Source organism: Pocillopora damicornis, chromosome 4 (assembly GCF_964200805.1).
Source record: "Pocillopora damicornis chromosome 4, jaPocDami1.2, whole genome shotgun sequence".
NCBI lineage: Eukaryota > Metazoa > Cnidaria > Anthozoa > Scleractinia > Pocilloporidae > Pocillopora > Pocillopora damicornis.
The window spans coordinates 18791904-18804743 of NC_142673.1; the positions used below are offsets into that span (position 1 = coordinate 18791904).

The window sequence follows — 12840 nt, forward strand, 5'->3', positions numbered from 1 at the left end:
ACCACATAGCTTGCTTGGGATGCATTCCGCTGTACGGTTGTACAAAGCCGTCTAAAAAATGGCGGAAGAAAGTGGTAAGTAAGAACATCTTAATTTTCTCATTTTATCACAAATATGGAGTCAAGGTTTTACACAACTCAAAATATTACGATGTTGAAAACGTTTAAGAATTTTTCCTTTATATAGATATGGATGCACGGATATTCAGGTTTCAAGACTGTGAGACGTCTCCAGATTCGTTCTATGACTATCCAGCAAATATTCGAGACAATTCAATTCCACTAATTATTGACAATGGTGAGTTCTTACTTGTGAGCCCACGATAAAGCTAATGATTATGCTGAGGCAAAGTACACAGGTATTATTATGACACTGTAAATTTAGTTTATGCTATGAACCAAGTGCATTTTTTTTAACCTTCGAGGGAAGAAGGGTTATATCATATAAACAAGCAACACTCTTCATCCTATCAGTCACATAAATTTTGTTAGCACACCCTCCAACCAAATTCAATAAGATATGGGGCTATAAGTTTTCCTAGTTAACCCTTTAATTCCCAAGATCTGATTGTTAATTCTCCCCTCTAGCTGCTACACATTTCTTGTGAATTAGTTTTGAGAACTTGTTGCTTGATTAAGATAGCAGCTTCTACCTGATAAGTTTGAATATTCTCATTACCTGTTTGCTGAATAATGTATGGATATTGTAAGGAGAAGTTTTATGTTAATCAACTCTGGGAGTTAAAGATTTAATGTCAACTCTTGAACATAGGAAATACTACATGTTTATCACAACCAGTGAATGGGTCTTGCCTACAGGAGTATTTTTATCCAAGAATGAACAAAGAGACTTAGTGTTAGGGTTTTAAGTAGATTTTTCACAAGAGTATCCTTGTTGGGACTCCCACTGTACATCTTTTCCAAATGAATATACAATTTATAATTTCAGGTGGACACTGCTGCCGAGCAGGGTGGGCTACTGACAACAAGCCAAGATTGAACTTCCGAAATCTGGTTGCAAAAGCCAGAGGAAGAAAAGTAAGTATGGCTGTTTTCTAATGCATGTCCACCCTGCTTTTACTCTAATGCTTTTCAAGGTTTCCCTTTTTTGAAATTTGGTGAAATTTACTGTAATTTTTCAGGATGGGGATTCATCAGGTGCTGGCTACTCTGTGGGGAATGATATTGGAAACCTAGAGGTGGTCAGATGGGCCTTAAGGACTCAGTTTGATCGAGATGTTGTAACACACTATGAGTGCCAGGTAGATGGGTTTAACCCTTTAACTCCCATGAGTGACCAAGACAGAATTTCTCCTTACAAGATCAATACAATATCAACTAGATAAGAGATGAGAATTAAGAAAAATATCAATTTGGGAATAATTAGTTGATTCAATACTAAATTCTCTGAACTAACATTATGAGAATTGTATGGTTGATAGGAAGGAGAATTACAAATTTGATCTGGGAGTTAAAGGGTTTAATTGGAGTGAAGGGTTTTATATGGAAACCAAATTAGTAAACTTTGAGTGTCAATGAAAAAGAGAGATGTTAACTTAAAACATCTTTCACAGTACATTTGTGTGTCACAGAGGAAATCAGGGTCTATCATCAGGAATCAAGCCTCTTTCTTCAGATGGGTTGTACTCAGTATCATTGATCTCAGCAGTACACAGGTGGCTTGTCTCTTGTAATACATGGTTGTTTATGTGTGTGTAGCTAAACAACAAGGTCCCTATAGCTCAGCTGGTACAACATTGAGGAAAAATTCTCAAGCGTAGCCTGAGATTTTGAATTCTTACAGTTCACTCATAAGAGTCAGTTATAGATGCACCACAATTACACCCTCTGAAAAGTCTTGCAATGTATACCCTATTTGAGTGTTTGCATGGTGCATTGTTACTGGCATAGTAATGGTAAAACTGTGCATGATGTTTTAAAACAGGAGTATGTGTTTGATCACATCTTCAGTCACCTTGGAGTCAACACACCAGGAAGTGTCAATCATCCAATTGTTATGACAGAACCAGTTTGTAACCCAAACTACTGTCGACAGTGTAAGTATTGTAAGATTATTGATGTCATATACAATAATCATAATTCAAAGCAGTCATTTGGGCTTGTGATTCAACACTATTGATCCTTAGGTGTGGAGAATTGTTTTGGTGATGAACCTCACAAGGACTTTGAAAAGGCTTTTCATCCAGTATCTCACATTCAGGCTATGTGCAAATATGTTTGCTATCCATTTTAGTTCCATATGTTACATCTTTTATTCATGTAATTATTTGTCCTTGATCTTTGTCTTTCAGCCATGTCTGAGTTGTTGTTTGAGTGTTACAATGTCCCAAGTGTAGCTTATGGAATTGACAGCCTGTTTAGCCTTTATTACAACTCTCCAAACTCAGGTGAGTGTAGTTTACTGTTAGAGCATATTTCAGGGACGTAACCTTCATCATTTTGTGATCAATGAATGTTTCTTTGAGCCAATTATATTAATTAACCTCTTTCAAGAGGTGAATCTATTGAATGTTAAATTCATTACTTGCAGACAAAACCACTGCACTTGTGGTGTCATCTGGATGTCAAGTCAGTCATGTTTTGCCTGTTGTGAATGGGAGACTGGATGCCAGTAACTGTAAGAGGTTAGTATGTTTTCCCCTCAAGCACAAAATGGGATTGCTCGTACCTTAATGAATAATGAGACTAACTAAATTGTGCGATTGCATTAGCTGTATTTATTTCTATAATGAACAATAGTTAATAAGTTGAAGTGATTCTGTGGTTCATGTGGAATCCCATATGCTATAAAGTCATGACAAAGATTTTCATTGCAAATTTTAAAGTATACCTCCTAAAGCTTAACAACTCTGGGTATGGCTAGAGTTATTGTACTCCAAAGTAAATGCAATTGTACCAGAAACTGTACAGTTACTGTAAAAGTAAATGAAGGTGTCACATGCTCTTAAGTTTGCTGCATGATTTCCTTTATAATATTGTTTTTAAAATTAATTTTTCTTTCTTTGCAACCCAGAGAGATATAATGATGTACCCACTTTTATATCAGAGCATTACTCCCTCCCCCTCCCCTTAATGAATGTACATACATGGTGTTTGATTAAACCTTGTTGAGCACTGACCATGCAGGATTAACCTGGGTGGAGCACTTGCCACATGGTACATGCAGCGACTCCTACAGCTCAAACATCCCCATCATGCTACTCAGATTACAATCTCAAGAGCACAGGTGAGTACATTTGGATTTTTTAAACCTTCAACTCCCATGAGTGACCAAGACAGAATTTCTCCTTGCAATATTGTTACAATATCAAACAGACAAGTGATGAGAATAAGGAAAAAATATCAATAAGTGGATTATTAGTTGATCCAATATCAAATTCTCCAAACTGACATCATGAAAATTGTATGGTAGACAGTAAGGAGAATTACTACTGAGATCTTGGGAGTAAAAAGGTGAAGTAGACTTTAAGGTACCTACATCTATGATGTGAATTGGAGAGTCAAATTTAAACTAGACCCAGTTAAGCTGTTCATGCAGTTCTGCTTTGTTTTGAAGACAGCTCTTGGCTAGTAACAATTGCTTTCAAAGGACAGATAACAACTTCTTTGCTTGTTCAATTTTAGGAACTAGTTCATAGTCATGGTTTCATAGCAACAGATTACTCCAAGGAACTGGAAGAATGGTCTTCATCTGATTATTATGATGATAATGTGCATAAAATTCAGTTGCCCTATGCTCAGGTTGGTTCTACTCAGAAGAAATACACTGCAGTTCAATCACTGATGATTTTGAAAAAAAATTTCAGTAAAATACAAAAGGTCGTTTTGTAGTTGCATGGAAACCTCTTTCTAGCAGAGTTTGAGGTCAGTGATGTAATTTACAGACCCAGTTTTTCTGCTCAGATTCACTTACGTAAGAAATCTGAGCAGAAAAGATGAGGTCCCCAAAATTACTATATGGACTTAGAAAATGAGGTAAGATATTTCTTATCTCTGGGTTTAAATAGAGGGAAAAATTTCAATTCAAACAAGATTTTGAATTTACATGTAGGAGGCTATACTTTGAAATATGGCCCTCTACATTATTACAACTTACATGAGAAACTGTAAACAACTGTATGTAACAAGAAATCCAAGATGTTGCCAGGTAAATTGAGTAAAAGGTGGTTCTTAAAGCTGTTAATTTTTAGGCTTCACTTTTTTATGGTAACAGGTTCCAACTCCGCAAGCAAGTGGACCCAAGAATGAAGAAAAGGAAAAGCTCAGAAGACAAAAGCAAGGAAGGAGGTTACAAGAAATCAATGCAAGGAGAAGAGAAGAAAAAGTAAATATTTGTTGATATTGTGTTAAAGTATTACTTGTTGATTAAAAAAATTTCTTAAATTGAAAACTATCCCTGTTTATATCAGCTTGCAGAAGAACAAGAAAGGCTGCAAGATCTGATGAATATTCAGGAACTGGAATCTCAAGACAGTGAGGAGTACCAAGTAAGACAGGCCTTTAGCCTGACAAAACATGGTCTATACATTTCATAAAGTTGAATTTTTAGTGAAGTGCTTAATTACATAAAAGCCAGTGGAAAACTGTTCAGCATGTGTTTTGATGAAGGTAGTAGAATTGTATTTCAATTCTTTGGAATATGAATGCACTACCCTTGGCAAATAATTCTACTATTCTAATGTGTGTACCAAATGAGTTACTTTACCTCATGCACTGTTACTTTAATACATATGCACTTGAGTGACATAGCATTTAGCATTTTTATGGTCAAAGTGAAGATTGTGACATAAATTTTATTGTTTTAGTACTACTTTGATTTCAGTATAGAGATATTGTTTTTAGCATCCTCATTGTCAAAGTCAAGGATTCTAAAACAAATTTGTTTGTTTTTCATTCACAGAGATCATTAACAGCAGCAGGCTTTCAGAGTTCTGAGGTGAACTACATGTATCTGCCTTTTGCTTCAAGTCCTTCAATGTCTATCTGTTTTGTTTTATTTTTTCATTTCTCATTAGCCACTTTACTTCCTGCTTAGTAGTTGGCTTCATCAGCCCATTCAGGTTTTTGTTTTGTCTGTCTGGAATTGTCTGTCTGTCTGTCTGTCTGTCTGTCTGTTCATCATCAGCCCAGACTGATCTTAGGGAGGAGCTGGTTTTATATTTTGGTCTTTTCATTAGATCTTTTTCTTGAAGTTTTCTCAAGTAGTTATTGTGACTATTTGATACGCTTGTTTGCTTGATTTTATTGCTAATTTGGGAAACTATGTTGTTGAAACTCAATAATTCTTTGTTAGGCATTACAAGCTGCTATCAAAAATCTGACGACTTCTATAAAAAAGCGAAAGGACAAGGTTGTCGCCATGCAGACAGCTTTGGAATTAGATTCCGAGGTGAGCTTTTAGAGGAATACTAAGGAATAATGAGATGCCATGTCATGCCCCTATAACACAACTTTGTATCCGATTGAAGGGTCTTAGTCGAGGATAACTGTAATGTCCAGGAAATATGGAATTAATTATTTTTGAGAGTATAAAATGTTCGTATTTCCTGACAATGGTAGGTCAAGGAGAAAGACGAAATTATCGACGTTGTATCTGAAGCGCCTGCTGCCGAGAACAAAAAGAGACTGCGAACTCCCAAAGGAGCAGCAATGGCTGAGGAGAGAAGTGGGAAGAGATTAAAGGAAGAGAAGAAACAAGAAATGCAACAAAAGAGTCAAGAGGACGTGCAACGAGAGGAAACGTTTAAAACATGGCTGACGGGTTTGCACAGAAGGAGAAAGGTGTGTTTCAGGGAGAAGGTCTTTTTTCATTGGTACATGAACCAATTACGTTGCTTGTTACACAGGGATTAGGAAGGCCGTGCGCCATGCGCGTATGGCGCATAAAGCTACGAAATGGCCCATTATAAAAATACTTACCGGGCCTGTGATGCGCCCTGACCGCACAAAGCTAGTGAAATATAAACTATTTTGTGAAAAGGATTTTAATTTGTAAAAGTTACACTTTGGTGAGACATAAACAAGCGAAAAACTACAGTGCCTTCGCTCGTTTGATCACGCTCGCTTCATTCTTGTTCCCAGATCCTGAACTCGGACTTTGCATGCAAACGAGGCTATTGCTCGGAGTTCCATGTGCTTTTAAATTAAAATGAGTAACACAGGCACCAAAATAGAGAAACACTGTAAAAACTGACCAGTTACAATAATCTTTTCAAAAGGCTATAGCTGATTGAAATGGTTGGTTTAACCTAAACTTAATGGTTTAAAATCTGTAACCTATTTGTTATTGGCAAAACGAACAAACATTTACTGTTATTGAACTTATTCTGACCTTAAAATATGGTTATAACAATAATGGTCAAAAAAATATTTTTTTGTTGTCAAAAAAAATAATTAAAAAACATAACTGATGTCAGAAACAATTATGTTTCATTTGGTTAGTGTCAGGTTAGTGCAGCTTTTATAGAAGACCACTGTCAATTACTGAACTGCCGAATGGTTGATAGCAATTTATCATCACCGTTTTGTTCTGGTGGTCACACGACATTTCAAGAACCTTGAAGATCACTTGAAATTAATATAGCGGATGGTTATTCATGGCAACGGTTTTTCATGCCTAAAACCATGTCTCTGTATAGGTATAGACTGTAATACACAAGCAATAAACCTTTGTTAAAATTTTTACTGGCCCATTTATTTACCCTAATGGCCCAAACGTTTTATAAATGGCCCATAGCTTTCCAATGATAGGGGCCATAGGCTCATTTGCCTGTTAAACCTTCCTAATCCCTGGTTACAGGTCCAAATTCACTTGTAAAAAGGGATCGGGGCTCCATGTTCAGGGGGCCCAAATCCGCTAGGACACTGGTTTGGTGTAGTTCTGTTCGTTGAACCTTACTTCCGACCTATACTGCTAATATGATGAAAGACTGCCACTTGTTATGCAGCCAAAACAGAACAGAATATGAATGTACAAGGCTCTTTTTTTCAAGGCATGAAAACCAGCTCTTAGAGGTCTTATTAATGTTGTAAGTGCTTCCCTGACATGCCTTCAGTCGTTTATGAGTGGACAATTTAAGTGATGATGCCCAAAACTGCACGTGGGTCTGACTGTACGTTATTTTGATAGGAAATACTAGACGCTCGTCAACAGCGAGTACAAAGGAGAGAGGAACTGGCAAGCAGAAGAAGTCACGCATCCCAGGAAAGAATGAGGATTTTATCGCAATTGGCTTACGATCCGAATGGTATGTACGTGTAGTGAACTGTGTGAAAGCTGTTTATTGTTTTTTATCTTAAATTTAACAATTTTTCTGTCAGCATTAGCTTATATTTGTAAGGTCTAGTGTCAAGAGCTGTCTTAGACAAAAACAAAAAACGAAAAAAAGTAGCCCTGTGCTTCTTTATGTAGGGCTTTCACTAAGTTTCGAAGATGACTAAGTTGCATTGAAGTATGAGATCTTCAGCAACAGGAGCTGGTGAGAGGTGTGCAAGGGGTCGAGCAAAGATAATGACCCCCCTCCCCTTCTCCCCCGCAGTAAACCTCTCCCCGACTCGTCCCAAGTCTTTCGGCGAGAGGTGAAAGGCGGGTCCTGCAGCGCTAATACTGAGGGTCTACTCACAGGCAAAGATGACGAGAATAAACGAAATGATCACTAGCCAAAGAAGCCCTTGATTGTTTAACAAATTCTCCTCATCAGGACCTTAGGAAATTTATGGAGAACAGTATGGAGAATATACTTACTGATGTTAGGGTGTGAAGGGTTAGCAGTATGATATATACGAGACAGCAATCGACATCTCCAGCGGTAACATCAATTGACCTCAGTGGTAACAGATGTTGTACACGCAGGTTATGGCCCCTACTGACAGCCTTGGTTAAGTATCAGAGTGCGGAAGTTAATTAGATGAAGGAAAAAAGTCTCGGAATCAACATTCCGATTGTTAAACCTTCAAGTCCCACTAGTGACCAAGACAGAATTTCTCCTTACACTATCAGTACGATATCAAGCAGACAAGTAATGAGAATAAAGAAAAACATCAATCAGGGAATTGTTGGTTGATCCAATTCCAAATTCTCCAAACTAACATCCGATTAATTTCATGGCAGACAGTTAGAAGAATTAGTAATAAGATCTTAAGAGTTAAAGGGTTAAGTGCTGCCTGGTCGTCCTCGACAAATTCAAAACTTTGAATTCTTTTGAGACAAGCCCTGCGTCTGTTGAATGACAGGTGATAAATCACAAACTGCGACACTTGTTTGCAGTATACCTGGGACAGATTGGGAAGGTTTATCTTTGAACTAAAAAAAATGTTTTTCATCATAGTTCGCGACGATGGTACGACAAGAAGTTCACACAAGAAACCAAAAGAAGACACTTTCGGCCAAAACGACGATGACTGGATGGTGTACAGGTCAATTGTGAGTAAATAATGTAACTAGTAATCCGTAAGATTCAACCATTCCGTCGTCTTTTTTGTTGTTGTGTTTCCCCACTTGTCTGTTCCATTTCATCGAGCTCAGCCAATATTAACCCTTCAACCCCTAAGAGTGATTGGCATCTAATTTCTCCTTACAGTATCACTGCTGAATCAAACATTAAGGTCTTGTGAATAGAGGAAATGATAACCAACTGGAGAAGCTCTTGATAGGTGAACAAATTCTCCGTCTCCAAATTCACCTTTGAAAAATGTTTGGAGAACAGCATGGAGAATAGAGATACCCACGTTAGGGTGCAAATTGACCTCAAAGTCACGTTTGGTCAACCAAAACCAAAGTAATCACAACTGCCAATCAAAACAACGGGAAATGTTCGAAGACGCCAGTGGGAACTAAAACTGAAAATAAGCTCACTGCCTGAAGCGCAGAAAACGTGAGTGTGCCAGTCGTGATTGGTAGAAAGTTAGGCGCGAATTTTCTAAATTGCTCTAATTTGTAAATTTTCTTTTCCTTTCCACAGAATAAAGATGCGGGTGACTCCGATAGCGAAAAAGAACAGGAGGAACTGAACGAGCTAGAAAATTTACTTAAGAAACACGATCCCGACTTTTCAAAGTAAGTACTGTTCTTTTATAGCAAATACTTCACATATGACGAGCCTTTAATGTTAAGGTAGAAATGGCGATTTTGACGGCGCATATGTATAACAAAACCACACCCGTAAGTGCAAATTCTGGAAGCCCCCGACGTCTATGAATTCTCTAAGGGTTATTTCATTCCGCTCGCATTAACAACGACAAAATTGTCTTGCTTTGTAGACGTTTTGGAGGGAAACCAGAGACTGCTGTTGATTGGGAAGAGTATTATCAGCTACACCTTGGTGTAGAGAGGATAAGGTAATTTAGAAGGCCATCGCCTTACTGCAGGGTAGCCACCGGGAATCTTTCTTTGTTTGTGTTCGTCTGTTGGTCCTTATTTTTTATTTTATTTTATTTTTTTTTTTTTGAGATTTCCTCATTTCTGTTTGCTGTGATTGGTCTTCTAGGTCACCATGGTTACGTTGCCACGTTAGGCGTTGAGAAATAGCGGCAACGTTATGTTAGGTCCAAGGTCAAGGACCAGAAACAGCAATGTGAGAATGATATTCATATCTTTCTTTTTGGTGTTTTTTTTTCTTTTTAGAGTCCCCGAGATAGTATATCAACCATCTTTGCTGGGCATTGAACAAGCTGGCATTTCTGAAACTATAGACTTCATACTTAATCACTACTCGACAGACTTACAGACAGCTTTAGTGCAGGTAGGATATGGAAGGATATGCTTTTGTGATTGACCAGTACGTACTTTGTTCCCTAATGTTTAATAGTGCTGTAGATCAACTGTTTTGTTGTGTAGACATGTGCTCGCGGTAAATAGCTCTCAGATTATGTCACGCCCGGATCGATGTGAGAAGCACAGCTAGGTCTCTCAACGTGCTCCGCCATGCTATCTTCCCACTGCCTGGTTACGAGCTTAGGGGTAGGGGGTAGGGAGGAGGCAAGCGAAGGGTAGGGGAGGGGAGAGAGGTAGGATCGACTCAAGTCTAAAATTTGGGTCCGTGTTTTTGTTTAAACCCAACACTTTCCATAAACAGTGAAGGCGCTATTCCAGGACGTAGAACTCTTGGTGCAATTTAGTGCGCAAAATAACCTACAGAAGAATTACATCCTACCAATATTCATATAAATATTCGTAAGAAGTAAGACTAAAACTTGTCTTGTCATGCCTCAATAGTGTACCATTAAAGAACGATTTTCTCATGATTACCATGTTCTGCGCTATTCGGTTTTCATGTTTTCTGACATATTCTCCTACAACTTTTAAATCATGTTCAATGGTAACTAATTAACACCAGTCAATCGAGTGGGTCGAGTGACCGGTATTTCACCAGTTAGAATAAAACTCTTGTTAGAACTATTAACTGTGCGGTCATTCTGGTTTGTTAGACGCCTTTTTAATCTAAGAATGTAAGGCTCGGTCGTTGGCCGAGTGAATTTAACACAAGTGTTGTGAAAACTTACATCACATCTGTAGTTGCCTCGTTTTTTTTCTCCGTAGAACGTGTTCGTGACTGGAGGAAACACCAAGTTTCCAAACTTTCAAGAACGTCTGGAGAGAGAGCTCCTAGCTATCCGACCATTCCAATCAACGTTTAGAGTTTTTAAAGCAGGTAGACGAACCAGCTTGTTGCAGTAATAACCGTAATGAAAGCATTCTTCTGTGACGTGAAGAAGATAACAAATGTCTCAATTCTCCTTTCAAGGGTTTTACAAGAGTTTCGAAAAAAATTCCGCATGCTCTGTATTTTTTCCTTTATTTCTGACTGGTCATTAAGATTACCTCGTCGTGGGTTTTCCGATAATGCGCCTCCGCTAGAGCAGTAGGGAAACAGTCTCAGTTGATCATTCTGCAGACAGGATAGAGTCTCCTGTTTCACATTTTTCTGAGAAACTATATCAAGACATTACACATGACTCAGCTGGCCAATAAATTCCCCTTGGCTCAGTTGGCAAAGAATTAGAGTAATTTTCAACTGATTGTCGAAAGTAACAGAGGGTTGCGTTGGTTTTACTTCAGTACCCACTGTTATTGGTCTCGAAAATTCGCGCCATCTCTTAACCAATCAAATGCAAAACTAAAACCAGTCCTTTCCTAATGACTCGCGTTTTATCGCGCTTCAGGCAATTTACTTGTGTGTAACAATTCTCATTGGTTCCTCATGATATATATATTTTTTGCTTTTCGAACGGCCTTTGTAATTACTTTATATTTGGCTTAACGATTTAACGATACCAAATCAAAAGGTGTTCTTAACCGCAAAATATAAGTCTGGCTGTAAATGGATCCTTCACCCGTGGAGGACTGGGATTTCTCTTTGCTCCACACCCTCGACAGATTTTTGACACCTTCCTTTACCTAATCCATTTGTAGCCAATCCTGTACTTGACGCCTGGAACGGAGCTCGTAAGTGGGCGAGGTCACTAAGCAGTCTACAAACAGTGAGCGTTACAAGACAGGAATACGAGGAGAAAGGCGGTGACTACCTCAGGGAACACTTCGCTTCAAACCGTTACGTACCCACCCCTACACAGTCGTGATTGAATTTCAACCCTAAGCAATTTACTGTTAGTACGGTAGAGAGTAACAGCCTAAAATAACACTAAATCATACCTTGATTTAAAATCCTAGAGAAAATCCTAGAAAATCGAGAGGTTGCCTTTACATATCTATTGACAACAAAAAATATAAACTGTAATTTTCCATAACTAGTTTTCTCTAAGGAGAAACTAGTTAAGGAATACCTTGAAGTATTATCCAATCTGGAACGTACTAACTGGAAGATCTTGAAAGATATTGTCTGTTGTTGATTGGACCGAAACTGTTGTAAATACATCATCGTAAATTGCGTAAACCTTTCGCTGTTTTGAGTGAATTATGACACGTTCATATTTGATCACTGCTTCAAAGTTCCTTTCGCCTCTTCTGCCCTTTCTCTATTCGTTTGTGCGCCAAAAAGTATCTTAAGGACTTTTACTTGCACAAGAGCTTTTTTATGTGATGGCCATTCTCAACCCAGTTACACTCTCTACATTTCCTAAGGTGCTGACAAAGAGAATTTTTGAAATAATCAAGAGTTGTTTTAATTGGTGATCGCTAGTGATAAAACTCAATCGCTAGAGACAAAACTCAATTGTTAGTGCTTAATTATCAATCGCTAGTGGTAAAACTCAATTGTTAGTGACGAAATATCAATCGCTAGCGATAAAACTCAATTGTTAGCGCTAAAATATCAATCGCTAGTGATAAAACTTAATCGTTAGTTTTAAAACAACAATCGCTAGTGATAAAACTCGATCGTTTGTGCTAAAATATCAATCGCTGTTGATAAAACTGATCGTCAGTGCTAAAAATATCGATCGCTAGTGATAAAACTCGATCGTTAGTGCTAAAATATCAATCGCTAGTGATAAAACTCGATCGTTAGTGCTAAAAATATCAATCGCTAGTGATAAAACTGATCGTTAGTGCTAAAAACATCAATCCCTGGTGATAAAACTTGATCGTTAGTGCTAAAAATATCAATCGCTGTGATAAAACTCGATCGCTAGTGCTAAAAATATCAATCGTTGTGACAAGACTCAATCGTTAGTCCTAGTATCGATTTGTTCTCGATTTTTACTTGAACCAGTCTCCCGCTTGTTAAGCAAAGATGAACCAATCAAATCTTGCTTAAAATCTGTTAAGGGACATTTGAATAAGGATGAAATTGAAGACGGGCCGGCGCGGACTCCCCATGTGGCTTTTTTGATCGATTTTGTGATTTCATATCGTGTAGTTCAG

The 12840-nt window shown here is 38.0% G+C and overlaps 1 protein-coding gene across 1 annotated transcript; it reads left to right on the forward strand.

The window, feature by feature from the left end:
- Window positions 1-27: 27 nt before the first annotated feature.
- LOC113668750 (actin-related protein 5) lies at window positions 28-11911 on the forward strand. Its single transcript, XM_089205380.1, has 21 exons — window positions 28-74; window positions 187-297; window positions 949-1037; window positions 1142-1261; window positions 1945-2056; window positions 2312-2407; window positions 2551-2644; window positions 3147-3246; window positions 3645-3761; window positions 4234-4344; window positions 4430-4507; window positions 4921-4956; window positions 5314-5409; window positions 5580-5801; window positions 7150-7267; window positions 8348-8442; window positions 8981-9075; window positions 9279-9356; window positions 9643-9760; window positions 10558-10669; window positions 11431-11911. Exons 1-21 carry the CDS (start codon window positions 59-61, stop codon window positions 11595-11597), a joined length of 2181 nt encoding a protein of 726 aa, XP_089061506.1. The 5' UTR covers window positions 28-58; the 3' UTR covers window positions 11598-11911.
- Window positions 11912-12840: the final 929 nt, after the last annotated feature.

What these genes read in the sequence shown, in the direction of transcription:
- LOC113668750 (XM_089205380.1), top strand. An exon ending in CAAAAGCCAGAGGAAGAAAA is followed by an intron (nt 1,038 to 1,141) that starts GTAAGTATGGCT and finishes GTAATTTTTCAG; the next exon opens with GATGGGGATTCATCAGGTGC. An exon ending in TACAGACAGCTTTAGTGCAG is followed by an intron (nt 9,761 to 10,557) that starts GTAGGATATGGA and finishes TTTTCTCCGTAG; the next exon opens with AACGTGTTCGTGACTGGAGG.